This window comes from Gadus morhua, chromosome 17, assembly GCF_902167405.1.
Source record: "Gadus morhua chromosome 17, gadMor3.0, whole genome shotgun sequence".
Classification (NCBI taxonomy): Eukaryota; Metazoa; Chordata; class Actinopteri; order Gadiformes; family Gadidae; genus Gadus; species Gadus morhua.
In genome coordinates this window covers 18687737-18701120 of record NC_044064.1, presented here as the reverse complement: position 1 = coordinate 18701120, position 13384 = coordinate 18687737, and the positions used below count along the sequence as shown (strand labels likewise).

The window sequence follows — 13384 nt, the reverse complement described above, 5'->3', positions numbered from 1 at the left end:
TAAATGAAGGTCTACATGAAGGTCTACATGAAGGTCTGTATGAGGTCTACATGAAGGTCTAAATGAAGGTCTACATGAAGGTCTAAATGAAGGTCTGCATGAAGGTCTGTATGAGGTCTACATGAACGCCCCCCCCCACTGACCTGGGTGCCCCCCCCCCCCCCCCCCGACCTGGGTGCCCCCCCCCCCCCACTGACCTGGGTGCCCCCCCCCCCCCACACACACACACTTACCTGGGTGCGCCCCCCCCCACTGACCTGGGTGCGGTGCTCGTCCAAGGCTGATCCTGCGGCTGAAGTCCAGCTGGACCTCGCTGCTGTAGTGGTTCGGCGGGCCGTCCCGCTGCCCCTCCAGGACCTGCTGGATCACCGAGCTCATGTCCGCCTCGTCCAGCTCCCCGCACTCCCCCTCGCCCCCTGCTGTCACGTCATGGCCCCTCAGCTCCTGGGACAGTTTGGGGGGGGGGGGGGGGGGGGACATAAGATCGGTGATCCAGCAGATCGGGGAGGAGCAGTAGACTCTTTCTACTTCTTCATAAGTATGGAGGTTTAACGGTTTAACAGGACTTTTTGGTTAGCTCTCTCATATTTAATTGAGTGACTACAAAACTGCTCTATTAATAGAATAGTATAATCATGATTAGATATCAAAGGAGCTTAGATATCTTAAACCCCTTCCTATCCGCAGCTGGAAGGAGTCAAGACCTCTTCTGCTTTTCCTCAAGACTTGTTTTGGATCCCCCCCTTCAGCAGGGGACACCCAAACATGGTGTTGAACTCAGAAAAAGAGCCCCTTCATAAAGTCCATTCGTCAAACCCTAATCAGGCTAACATCACACACGTGCGCACGCACGCACGCACGCACACACACACACACACACACACACACACACACACACACACACACACACACACACACACACACACACACACACACACACACACACACACACACACACACACACACACCAAAGGATCAAACAGTACGTTTGATCCTCTCAAGCACTTTTCCATTGCTTTGCCAGAGTCTGACCATAAATATCTTTAGAAGGCACATTCTGGAACGTCAGCACATATGCCTCACAACAGAGTCTGTACTAACGTGTTCTGGTGGAACAAAGTGCATGTATCAAAAAGGTATAAACCTCTAAGGACACAATCCTATAATCCATCAAAAATAGATATATTCCTATACGTTGGGGAGAAAAGAGCAGGACAACCCATAACCAAAGCAAAGGTAGGTATGGCATCTCTGGTAGATCGGGATGCAGGAATTTAACACATTCAGTCTGAAATCATATCAGAAGTCCCCCGACGAATATATACAACCCCTTTGAAAAACCCCTAATTGTCTTCTATAGAAAGTCTGGGAAGTTAAAAGCCAACATAAGATCAGAAATGCCTAACAGTTTCGTCATCATTGGAAGTGGCTCTTGTTTAAATGACTTACAAATGTGAATTTTCTCTCTGTCTGCACATGTGTGTGTGCGTGTGCGTGTGTGTGTGTGTGTGTGTGTGTGTGTGTGTGTGTGTGTGTGTGTGTGTGTGTGTGTGTGTGTGTGTGTGCTGTCTGCACGAGTGTGTGTGTGTGTGTGTGTGTGTGTGTGTGTGTGTGTGTGTGTGTGTGTGTGTGTGTGTGTGTGTGTGCGCGCGCCCGCATGTGTGTTTGGGGGGGACTTCTTTGATGTGTAGATACCTTAAGCTGTTGCCTCCCTCACTCTCCAAGGTGGGCACTCCCCTCACCTTTGTTCCCTCTGTATTTAATGCGCGCCATGTGAACGTTTTCCTATGAGAATCATGTACATCCATTGCCACATGGATGATGTTTGGTAAATCCCTTCCTGTGTTTTCTTAGGGCCATGCTCTCTATGAAACCAAATGCGTTGCTGTCAAGAAGGGTCCTCACACCAATGGTTTCCCTCAGTGAGGCGTCAGACGTGTCAAGTGTGGTTGGAGGCGTGGTCATAGTGCTTCATGGACCTGCTCATCAGAATGAAGAATAAGTGACCCCCGACCCTCAGCCAGGCCTGGGTCCCAGGTGAGGGCCCTGGGGTCTGCATGGGACATGGTAGGGTCTGTCTCCAGGTGGTCCCCTGCAGAGCTGGGGTCCGCCTTAAAGACCTCCAGGTGGTGTCACGCAGAGCGGGGGTCAGCTAGGTTAAGGATCTCCAGGGGGCCAGGCAAAACAACCAGTCTGTACCTGAAATAGTAGGGGTACCCGGGGCCGCCGTTGGCCGTTTCGGTGCCCTAGGCAGGTCGACATTAAATTGTGACCTGGACAGGACTTCCGAGCGGGGGGGGGGGGGGGGGGCGCACCGGCCCATTGGTGATAGGTTACACAATTAAGAAAAAACACAACGGTGGGCCTCTTCATAACTAATTAATATATTTTTATAATTCAATAATGTCATTTCTTCATTTTTTTAAACCTTAATTTTTAGTGCCCCCCCCAGGTACTTGGTGCCCTGCGTACTCTGCGTATATAGGGAGCGGCGGGACTGGGGGTACCTGACAGGAGGGGGGTCAAGGCACTGGTAAGTACCCGACAGGAGGGGGGTCATATGGCCGTGATCAGTACCTGACAGGGTGGGGGGCAGTCTGAGTAACTCCGGGAGGTACCTTAAAGGAGTTCCTCCTGGAGGTGATGGAGTAGTCCGGGTCCAGGTCCAGGTCGTAGTGCTGGACTGAAAGGATCCTCTTGGTCTTCCTCATCTATGCAGGGGATGGGATGTGTGTGGGGGGTGTGGAGGGTCAACAGGAGAGGTAGGAGGACCACCAGACGACGGATGGGGGGGGGGGGGCGGGTTGAGAAGAGAGGAGAGGAGAGGGAGGAGGAGAGCATCAAGAAGACAACGCCACTACAACGCCTTTCTGATGTGAAGCCAGAGCATGAGGCAGTACTAGAAGCTCAGAATAACCATATGAGGCCACGTGGCCCGCAGAGGTACTACAGCTCTCACACCAATAGAGGGCGCTGTCTCTTTGGAAAGAGGAGGAATGTCTATCAATCACATGGCCCCTGAGACTACAGGAAAGAAGAGAATGCAGGGAAACAATTAAAAACACCCCTGTGGAACGGACCGCACCTTAATCAATAGTTCCAACACACCGCAGCCCTTAGAGCAGAGGGACCCGGTGAAACCGCCACTTACGCTGCGACTGCAATCCACAGAACAATAGTGCACCAGGGCCGTGCTTTATGAGCGACATTCCAGTGGATTCCGCAGAGGTCTTTTAAACGTAAACAGAGGTTTCCGTCTGTTCTCCTACGTCTATGATGTACGACCGCCTGGTATTTTACCCAGGATGCACCGGGGAGAGCGCCGCTGTTGTTGCTGCGAACACGTAACCTTAGTTGGGAAGTATTTGATTTGAAGGGGAAGGGGTGCTGGGCAGATTAGCACCTCTGATGTCCCCCTTGACGTGACTGAACTCAGACGTCGGGGTCTTAATAAGCCCGCAATGTAGCATGTGTTTGACAGCCTGGTGGTGATGGGAGCCATGGCCATACAGTTGGGATAGTTATATAATGTGTGGCAACATATGTTCAGTGTTCTGTACAAACTGGTCACACTTATTCCCTGCCTGCCTCGGTTCTGTAAGGCATCGGGTCCAACTAGCACACAGCCCTGCCATCATGAAAAAGACATGAGAAGAGATACCTGTGTCTCTCTGTCTCGATAAATTATACTTTTAACTGATTTAATAATGAATATGTCATTCAAATCCATAAACATAGACTGTATAAAGGTACTCCTTAAAGCACATTTAGTAGACAACCAAGTGGATAAGAGTGAGGTACCTCTTTGCATCGCTGGGCATCCGAGCCGTCCAGGTTGTCTTCCTCATAGTCCTCTGAAGCAGAACAGAACACAAGAAGAGTTCATCCACAACAGAACACCATCAGTCAAGCTCTACACATCCATACACCATCACATGAACCCTCAATCAAAACTAGTACTTTAAAAGTCGTTTGACACTTCCATCCATTTGGGTTGGGAGCTTAACACACGCCACGGACCTCGAGTGTGGGTCACCTAGGTCCGTTGGAGATAAGATAACAGAAACCCCACTGGAGAACCATCACTAGTTCTACAGTGCAATTAATGTACTTCATTGGCAGCAGAGAGATTTACGACCCGCGCTTTGTTTACCGTGTGTTGTGCATCAACATCAAGATTTATAACCCGACCTCTCTGAGGTGAAGCCTGAGAACGGCAGGGTTTAACCCTCCCCCTCAGTCCTTCTCCGTGGGATGTGTTTATGAGCTGGTTCCCTCCCTACATCACCGCTCCAAAATATCCCTCTTTAGTTCAGCCAAGGATAGGGAGGGAGGAGATGGAGAGAGGAGAGGGAGATGGTAGGGAAGAGAGACAGAGGGGAATAATAACACAGACAGAGAAGGGCCAAGACAGAGAGAAGCGGAGAGACGGATACACAGTTAGTGTGTATCCGTGTGTCCGAGGGAACAGCAGGAGAAAGAGCGAGAGCGATAGAGTGAGAGTGAGAGTGAGAGAGAGAGAAGAAGAGAAAACGGGAGTTGTGGAGACATTTTGAACAGTCAGGGAGGTGGGAAGTGTAGAAATAAATTACAGTTGAAATGTGTCAAAATAAAGGTATTAATCATCACATGTATTGTGGTTTCAGGGTATTTACACAGGGGACATCCAAAAACACAAACACCGAAGACACACACACACACACACACACACATTACATTAAACACTCAACAGCTGTGGGCATCAGTTCTCTTGTCTGGTAGAATCTTACGATCACGCAGAATACTGACTTATAGTGACACTTCAGCACACTACATATATCCTTCCTCCATTCTTTTTTCACACCAAAAGTCTGCAACCTGAAGCCTTCTCACTATGACTAATACTTCCTTGGCATCTCTCTGCTCGCTGTTAGCCAGTGAGTGGGAGTTGGGCTGGGGGGGCTGGGGGTCGATGGGTTGGGGCAGGGGATCGGCTCTGCCAGACTGACTGTTGCGGTGCCAATGCGTCCAATTCCTCCTGGTAGCTTCCCAAACCCACGGAAACCGCTTCCAGTGGTGGTCCAAAGCAACCCATGGCATTGGGTTCCTAGCCCGTTAATGTTGCGGCTCGGGTTATAATGATGTCAGCCTAATCCCAACCGATCTCGATTCCTCCTCATGTGCGGAGAGAGGATTACAGTGGGCGTTTTAATACACAGATCACCGAGGGCATGACTCCAGTTCCTTTATTCAAACACATGTCAGAAGGATATTAGGAGTCTTTGAAGGCAAATCGGTCGCAGTTTAAGTCGTTCATTTTGCACGGGAGCATACAAAGACTGTAGTGTTTGTCGTGTCCATTTCGGTTAAAGGACATATATATGGGCGGCATGTAGATCTGGAGGTAGAGCGGGTTGGCTGGGAACCGGAAGGTTTCTAGTTCGATCCCCAGCTCCTCTAGCTGAGTGTCGAGGTGTCTCTGAGCAATAAGTCTCACCGTAACTGCTCTCGACGAGGTGTGAACGTGTGCATGGATGGCTGAATGTTAGGCAATATTGTAAAGCGCTTCGAGTGGCCACTGTTTAGAAATACTCTCATTTAATGCAGGCCATTTACCATTAACCAAATAGCTATATGATACTGTATGTGAAGTTACAGTTGAAAGGACCAGTTCAAGTTAAGTTTGTCCAAAGTTGGTCTCTTTTTTTTTTTTTTTTTTTTACAGTGAATAGACGTGGAATGCGACAACTACAGATAAAGTTTGTTTATTAAAAAAGTTTATTGTGTGACAAATTCTACTTTTTTTACTGGTTCCTGTTTTTCGTCTCCCACAAGAACAATCTTACGGCGAGACGGAAATCCATATCCCGATTTAGACACAAGTACGATTTGAGGCAGAGAACAGCTGGTGTTACTTACCGCTAACCTCCTCTATCTAATCGAATCACTGGACTCTGAAAGAGAGATAGTAGTAAAGGAGATATGGATCAGACTGCTGCATCCTGGTTGCATACTGGTTTGTTTGAGCAACATACAAGATTAGATAAGACCTTATTGATCGTTGAAGGCAACTTCATTTTGAAAGGCACTATATACAATTTGAATTATAATAAAAAACAGATGTAGTACAATGCCATTTTATATATTTAATGTGTATTAGGAATGCACTGTATAAACAGTATCTAATAGCATGCACGTACAGTATGATGTAAATTAAAATTGTCTATTGTACCAAGAAGCATCGAGATTGTGATCAAACTAATGGATGTTGTAAAGATAACGCTAAATAGAAATCAAAAATCAAATCGCTGTTGGTCAAAATGAGTGGAATGGGATATGGTTGGTCTGGTGATATGGTCGAGATAAAGCTGCTCTTGGCCCTTTGTGAGTGGTATGTACTAAGGAAGCTTCAAATGTAGCTAGTGCGCCAAAGAGGCAAGGAATAGGAAGCTTGTAGAGTCTGTGTGAGCCAGAGACCTACATCTGCTCTGAGTGGAGAGGATGACTCCTGCACTGCTCTGGGGGCCCAACGGACCACCGTCCAATATGCAGTCAGGGAAATGTGTGTGTGTGTGTGGGGGGGGGGGGGGGAGTCTGTGTGTGTGTAAAGCGTTATGTGGGACTGCTGTGTGTGCGTTTGTGCATTTAATCTTTCTATGTATGTGTGACTGTGTGTGCCCATTTTTGTAATCCCTATCAATGTTAGTGTTCTATGTGTATGATGTGTGTGTGTGTGTGTGTGTGTGTGTGTGTGTGTGTGTGTGTGTGTGTGTGTGTGTGTGTGTGTGTGTGTGTGTGTGTGTGTCTTTGTGCACCCCAATGTTTGTAATCCTAATGTCTCCTGTCTGTTAGATCTCAGTATCTCTGTGTCAGTATGTACGTGCGTGCATGATGGAAATTAATGATCATTAGTCATGTGCTTACATCAGGATCTTTAATCAATTACTTGTTGACAATTTCCAACATGTGAGCTCCATGTATCATCCAACCAGACGGAGACATTACTGCACATTTAAATGAAGCAATAACTCCACGCTTATGCATTACCTTACGTATAAAAGCCCTCCCCTCTGATAACCCATCCCTCCCATGTGGTTTCATCCAATGGGCTGGTCTCTCCAATCTTGCCCTCTCTTTATGTCTTCCACATGCTCACCCTTGCTCCCCTCCACTGTCCATTCTGCTTCCCATTTTTCCTTCCCTCGTCATTTTGCCCTTAGTCTCCTGCTGTCTTTATATCCCAGATGTGTATCTCACCCTTCTCTTTTCCCTCCTTCCTTCTCTCTCCCCCCACGCCCCCTCTCTCTCTGTCTCTGTCTGTCTCTGTCTCTGTCTCTGTCTCTGTCTCTGTCTCTGTCTCTCTCTCTCTCTCTCTCTCTCTCTCTCTCTCTCTCTCTCTCTCTCTCTCTCTCTCTCTCTCTCTCTCTCTCTCTCTCTCTCTCTCTCTCTCTCTCTCTCTCTCTCTCTCTCTCTCTCTCTCTCTCTCTCTCTCCACCTCTCTCTCGATCTCTCTCTACCACATTTTCCCCCCCTCAGCTTACTGACGTTCTGGGAGGCCGGTCGGGAGGCATGTGACTGGAGGATCACGCGGCCGTCTGGGCACAGCCAGTGTCATTTCCCACAGTTCTCCAGGGTGACTCAGCACTAAACGGTACCAGGAGACTCCTGCCCGTCTCTTTACATTTCACTAATCCCTTCAGGATTTCACGTGAACTTCAGGGTTCCTCATAAGGTCGCGAGCCAACCGATAGAAAGAACCCAGCGTGTTGTCGAAACGGTTCATAGCCCAGATGCTGAAGAGCAAGTTTTACACAGTGCTTCAAAGTGGAGGAGGGAGAGAGAAACTTTCTCACCAAGTCCTTTAACGCTGTCATTGGGCTTCTCTAAACAGCGACAACAATCATAAACAACAACCCCCTGCTCGTTCAGCCGTTGACTAACGGCACGTCGACATGTGTTCTGCTCCAGCCAAGAGACCTCCCCCTCTCTCTACACGCCGTGGTCAAACCAGGACAGGATGAGACACTGGAGCCTGACTCACTGCCAGGTCTCATGTCCCAGCCCTGAGGTCTCCTCCTCCTCCACATGCTGCTAGGAGCCGTCAGAGAGGAGATTGAATCCCCTCGTCTCGGATTTGGCTAGCCTGGTCTTGGGGAGGGCTGTCGGCAGAGGAGGAGGTGGGATGCTCTCTGCTAAGGAATGTTGAACAACGGACAACTGCTGAAGATCTTCCCTATGTAAAGACCATGTGTGTTTGATCCCTCCCTGTGTGACGCATGAGTTTGAAGATGCATAAGGCCCGTGCTTTGAGACTTGTCCCTTCTTTTGCTTTGAAACACATTCTCGGTTTGGATACAGTGATCCCAGTTTCCGTGCCCGGGTTACATATGCTATGCAGGTGTTTTTTGGATTCTTCAGTTTTGCCAAAAATAAGAGTCTGGAAGTTATATTCGTTCCATGGCAGACCGATGGAGCGCATCTATCAAGACTGTTGTTTAGTGGGGTGGGTCAGAGCGTAATCTGCAGCATACTCCCCCCTCCCCCTCCCCCCTTCCTTGTGAAGACTCAGCTGACTGTGATGAAGGCTGTCTGGAGACAATGGTCCTGATCTAATCCATAACATCTGACCCCCCCCCCCCCCCCCTGTGTCTCTCAACCCTGAGACGTTGAGGTTTACTCTGAGAACATTTCCTGTTTTACATTCATAAGAGTTTGCTCATATGCAAACAGTTAGTCTAGGTGGATGTGCCTGAGGGGCCTGGACAGGACATGGCTCGGGTCCAATCAGATGCCAGGAGAAGCTGCCTGTACTGATCTTTGGCATCTGGCTGGACGTTCTCATGTGTGATGTCACTAAAGGGCCCCTTAAGGATGTTGCGCCTCGAGGACCTTTGACAGTATCTTTTGTCATACAGCCTAATTTACTATTTATATGGTACTGTTAGTCATTTCTTTCCAAACGCAAAGACAAAGAGACTTACAGTGAATATTAATGATACTTGTGAGAGTCAAACATTCATCTTCTTCATTTACTTGGCTCTATTGCACTCCAATTCGTTCTCCAAATGGTTCCATCCAAGTGGTTCAGATCAAAACACATAAAAAAACCAAACAAAACAACTTGGTCTTCCAGATGAACAGATGTAACCTCTCAGCCTCACGCGCTTCACGATGCAACAGGCCGTTGCACCGTGCAGTGCGGTTGAACCACCATGGAGAACGCAGCAGCCAGGAAACAACAATATCAACAGCAGCCGGGGTCCTCACCTCTGAGCTCCCTCGGCGAACAGTGCTCCCCACTCAGCCTCTTGAAAAGCGAGCGCATCACCTTGGCACTGCCGAAGCGCTTGAAGCGCGTGCGCACGTTCCCGTGGTACCACTCCAACGTGCCGATCTTGAGCACCCTGCAAAGACAAGTGGCCGTTAAAATTGGATTGGGCTCTTTGGCGTCGCCCGACAACAGACACATCAACTACATTGAGTCACCGTATCGGATCCGAAAGAACGGACATAACCGCAACAATGGAACGATGATGGATAAACAGTACCTAATATAATGGATCACAGAATGGATATCTGGTGTGCGGACACAGCCAATACGTGTCTGGAAGTTGGAGTGAATGAATGAGTGAATTCATAGTTTTCGTCAAGGGATGTTCCATTGTTTTAAGGAAGCCCGCCCGAGGGCAGAACAAAGCTTTCTTTCCGCTCCCCACAGCCAGCAATCTTTACCAGATTAGTTTAGCCCAAAATAATCAGACTGAAAGATTCTGAGGCCTTCTCATAATTGTAACAGAATAGAATGCTTGCCTCCAATATAAGTCAATAATATAAGAACAAGTGAATTATAACAAATTATCAAAATAATTCAAATACAATATATATGAGTTATATGACTTGATAGGCTGCAATTTCTAACCTGTTCAATGTCTACCCTGGCTGTGACCTATCTTGTGTCTTGCCTATCCTGGGTCTCACTAGCATGGCTCTTACCTGACCTTGGTCTTACCTACACCGGGTCTTACCTGGCCTGGGTATTACCCAGTCTGGGCCTTACCTGACCTCAGTCCTACCCAGCCTGGATCTTAGTTGGTCTGGGTCTCGCTGCCAATACCTTATCTAGCTTGAGTCTACCTATTCTGGCTCTTACCTGGCCTATGTCTTACCTATCTTGAGTCTACCTATGCTGGCTCTTACCTGGCCATGCGGCAGGGGTCACACACCCAGCCCAGCTCCTTCTTGTTGTAGCGGCTGCATGCCTTGCAGGTGAAAAGCTGGCAGTCAAGACACTTCCGCTTGCTGTTGACCAGGAACTTGAATGGTTGGAGGCAGCGGATGCAGTGAGACTCCGACAAACTGCTCTGCTTGCCCAGGAGCTCGATCTTACTGTCTTCCTTCTCAATCTTAGTCTTCAGGTCACTGGTGTAGAAAACAAAAAACAATGACCCAGGTCATTTCTAATGATGTGCCCCATTTTAATTCAAATGTGATGCTTTCATGTTAAACAAGGTGCTGCACAATTGAAAAAGAAAATTTATACCGATACATCGACACAAAGCCGCACAAGAGAGGGCCTTACAGAAAAGAAAAACACTGAGACGATGATATAGAGTGTTTTTTACGGGCAAGTTAAAGAGCTTCTTCAAGATGGGAGAGACAGGAGGCCAACATGAATGCCTGCCATGATACAAAGAAGAATGATATCTGAAGGCCATCTTTGCTAACTTTGAGAAACTTGATGGCCATATGTTGTGATACATGTTTCAGGCATTCTAGGCTTGTCCTTTGCATGCCAAAGTCATTCTTACTCGCAGCAACATAGGACCCAAAGTACCTGAAGTCACTAACCTCTTTGTGTGCCATTATCGGAACATATTGGCAGGGAATCTGAGTCAGATTTCCAATGCCTCATGGCTCTCATCCAGAAAAGCTTTGCGTTAAACCAGGAGATATTAGTTTGAGACCTCCTGCCCCCTGATAAAATGTGAGGCTTCATGGTCATCCATGATGTTGAAGAGACACACAGAGCTCTCGCTCAAGGCTGCCTAAAAGAGATCCCATACATACTAAACTAAAACAACACACAGCCCCTTCCAGCAATCCTCTCTTCAATTTCCCCTCTAGCCTCTGGTATCAATGGGCACGCAACATAAACCAGCGCAGGGGAACAAGTCCATTCTTTTTCAGCAGTTTGTAATCAAAAAATAGCAATGACAACAGCCCTGAAGGGAAAAAGAAAAGGATCCATACGAATATCTTTCACTTGGAATTATTTTCCGGAAGACTGACCATGTGTTAGCTATCAGTCGAATGGAAAAACAACTTGAATTCATGGCAAAACATGAAAGAGCGTGAAAAGGGGACTGGAGGGGATGGAGGTACTCTGAGGTTGTTGGAGGGTGAAAATTAGTGTTACTATGTGACTGTGGTTTCACAGACTGCAGACTTTTAGCCTGTAAGATTAAACTGCAGCGAGCAGCTTTTTACACGGCATTACACACAATCAGAGTAGGCTTTGCTAGTTATCCTGATTACTTTAAATGGTAAGACTGTATCAGACACAGGACAACTTAACAACTAAGATTTATTACAGGGAGACATGACGTCAGAGCGCTAGCTAGATAGGTAGGTTGATGCTAATTGATTAACAAGCATGGAAAACACCGTAAACATCCATGGCTAATTGCAAGCCAATACTTACTTACATAATCTAGGTAGAAAATGCCATTGCAATGCAAGAGATCTAAAAAAATAAGCGGTACAATGGGCAGACATGATTCAGCAGTGAAAATAAATCCTTATACTAATGTCTTGCGAATAGCACTTTACTGGTGGCTTCATGTGCTTTGATCTCATAATATACTCAACGTTTCCTAACGTCAGCTGCTTTTTCTGTTCAGTTCTGGACCTGCTTTTTGTCTGTGTGTTATGTGTTTCAAACAAAACAGATTCACAATTATATCTCAGTAATTACAGACTGGAAGCTTCCCCTGGAGCACTTCAAACTGACATTATTTGTGTCTGCTTTAGAAATCAATAATTTCCCCATTTCCTAACCCAGACTTGGACCTGTGGTGTCTCCTGGTGAGTGGTGGGTTACAACGATAGACAGAGTGAGTTCTCTAGACCCAACTCAGGGTCCCCATGTATGGTGGTCTGGTTCTGGTCTCAATCTAAAGAATGAGGTATAGCTCTCATTTCCCTGCTTTTCAATTTAATTTAATATCTTTTCTGCTGGGTCATCACTTTAAAGCGATGCGTGTCTCTGTCTCCTCCTTGTTTTGGATGCGTTATTAAATGACATATTGCTCACATTATCCCCACCACAATATTTATTCTCCAATGTGTTGAATGATGTGATTTGTCTTTCATAATAATTGGTACAAACCATTGGAAACTATTTACCACAATGATTTGATAAGGAAAAGGGGAAAGCAAGAGGAACAAGTGTTAGGGTTGTCGGAGCAGGCAGGACACTTTATTTATGCCTAAAGGCTAAGGCAGGGAACTCAGGTGACAACAGGGAACTCAGGTGACAACAGGGAACTCAGGTGACAACAGGGAACTCAGGTGACAACAGGGAACTCAGGTGACAACAGGGAACTCAGGTGACAACAGGGAACTCAGGTGACAACAGGGAACTCAGGTGACAACAGGGAACTCAGGTGACAACAGGGAACTCAGGTGACACGCAGGACGAACAACCACAATGACAGCACGAGGAACAATGGAAAGACAAGGGCTTAAGTAACAAACGCAACGAGGAACAGCTGAGCCACATTAGGGGAGGGAGCAGTAATCAACACAGGAGGGATACACACCAAAACATGACAGACCATGACAGTACCCCCCCCTTAAGGGTCGACTCCCAGGCGACCCACGACAAGCAAAAAAAACTAAGAAAGTCAAACCAAAATGAGTGGGTGGAGGGGCGCCAGGAGGGGGGAATCAAAACAAAATAAATAGACTGGGGCAGAGCGGAGGGGTGTCAGGCGGGCGGCCAGAAAACTGCCCCAGGGCATGGCAGGGAGCCTCAGGCGGACGGCCTGGGGGGCAAGCAGAGGCAGAGTGAAGGCGGAACCCTTCAGGAGGCCGGCGGGAAGGCGATGAGTGCTCAGTCCCTCAGGAGGCCTGCAGTGGCAAAGAAACCCCTCAGAAGGCCGGCAGCAGTGAAGGCGGAACCCTTCAGGAGGCCGGCGAAGGCGAGGTAGAGGGCGGGTCTCCTCAGGAGGAAGGCCAGGTAGAGGGCGGGTCCCCTCTGGAGGAAGGCCAGGTAGAGGGCGGGTCCCCTCAGGAGGAGGGCCAGGTAGAGGGCGGGTCCCCTCAGGAGGAGGGCCAGGTAGAGGGCGGGTCCCCTCAGGAGGAGGGCCAGGTAGAGGGCGGACGCCCTCTGGAAGGCGGGACC

The 13384-nt window shown here is 48.0% G+C and overlaps 1 protein-coding gene across 3 annotated transcripts in view; it reads right to left on the bottom strand.

The window, feature by feature from the left end:
• mlphb (melanophilin b) overlaps positions 1–13384 on the bottom strand; it is a 54874-nt gene that overhangs the window by 9144 nt on the left and 32346 nt on the right. For all 3 annotated transcript variants that reach the window (XM_030338719.1, XM_030338720.1, XM_030338721.1), the window contains exons 6-10: positions 10177–10398; positions 9247–9383; positions 3802–3854; positions 2619–2711; positions 258–444 (exon numbers count right to left, since the gene is read on the bottom strand). In XM_030338719.1, the coding sequence (XP_030194579.1) occupies positions 258–444; positions 2619–2711; positions 3802–3854; positions 9247–9383; positions 10177–10398 (692 nt within the window). The remainder of the gene's footprint in view (positions 1–257; positions 445–2618; positions 2712–3801; positions 3855–9246; positions 9384–10176; positions 10399–13384) is intronic.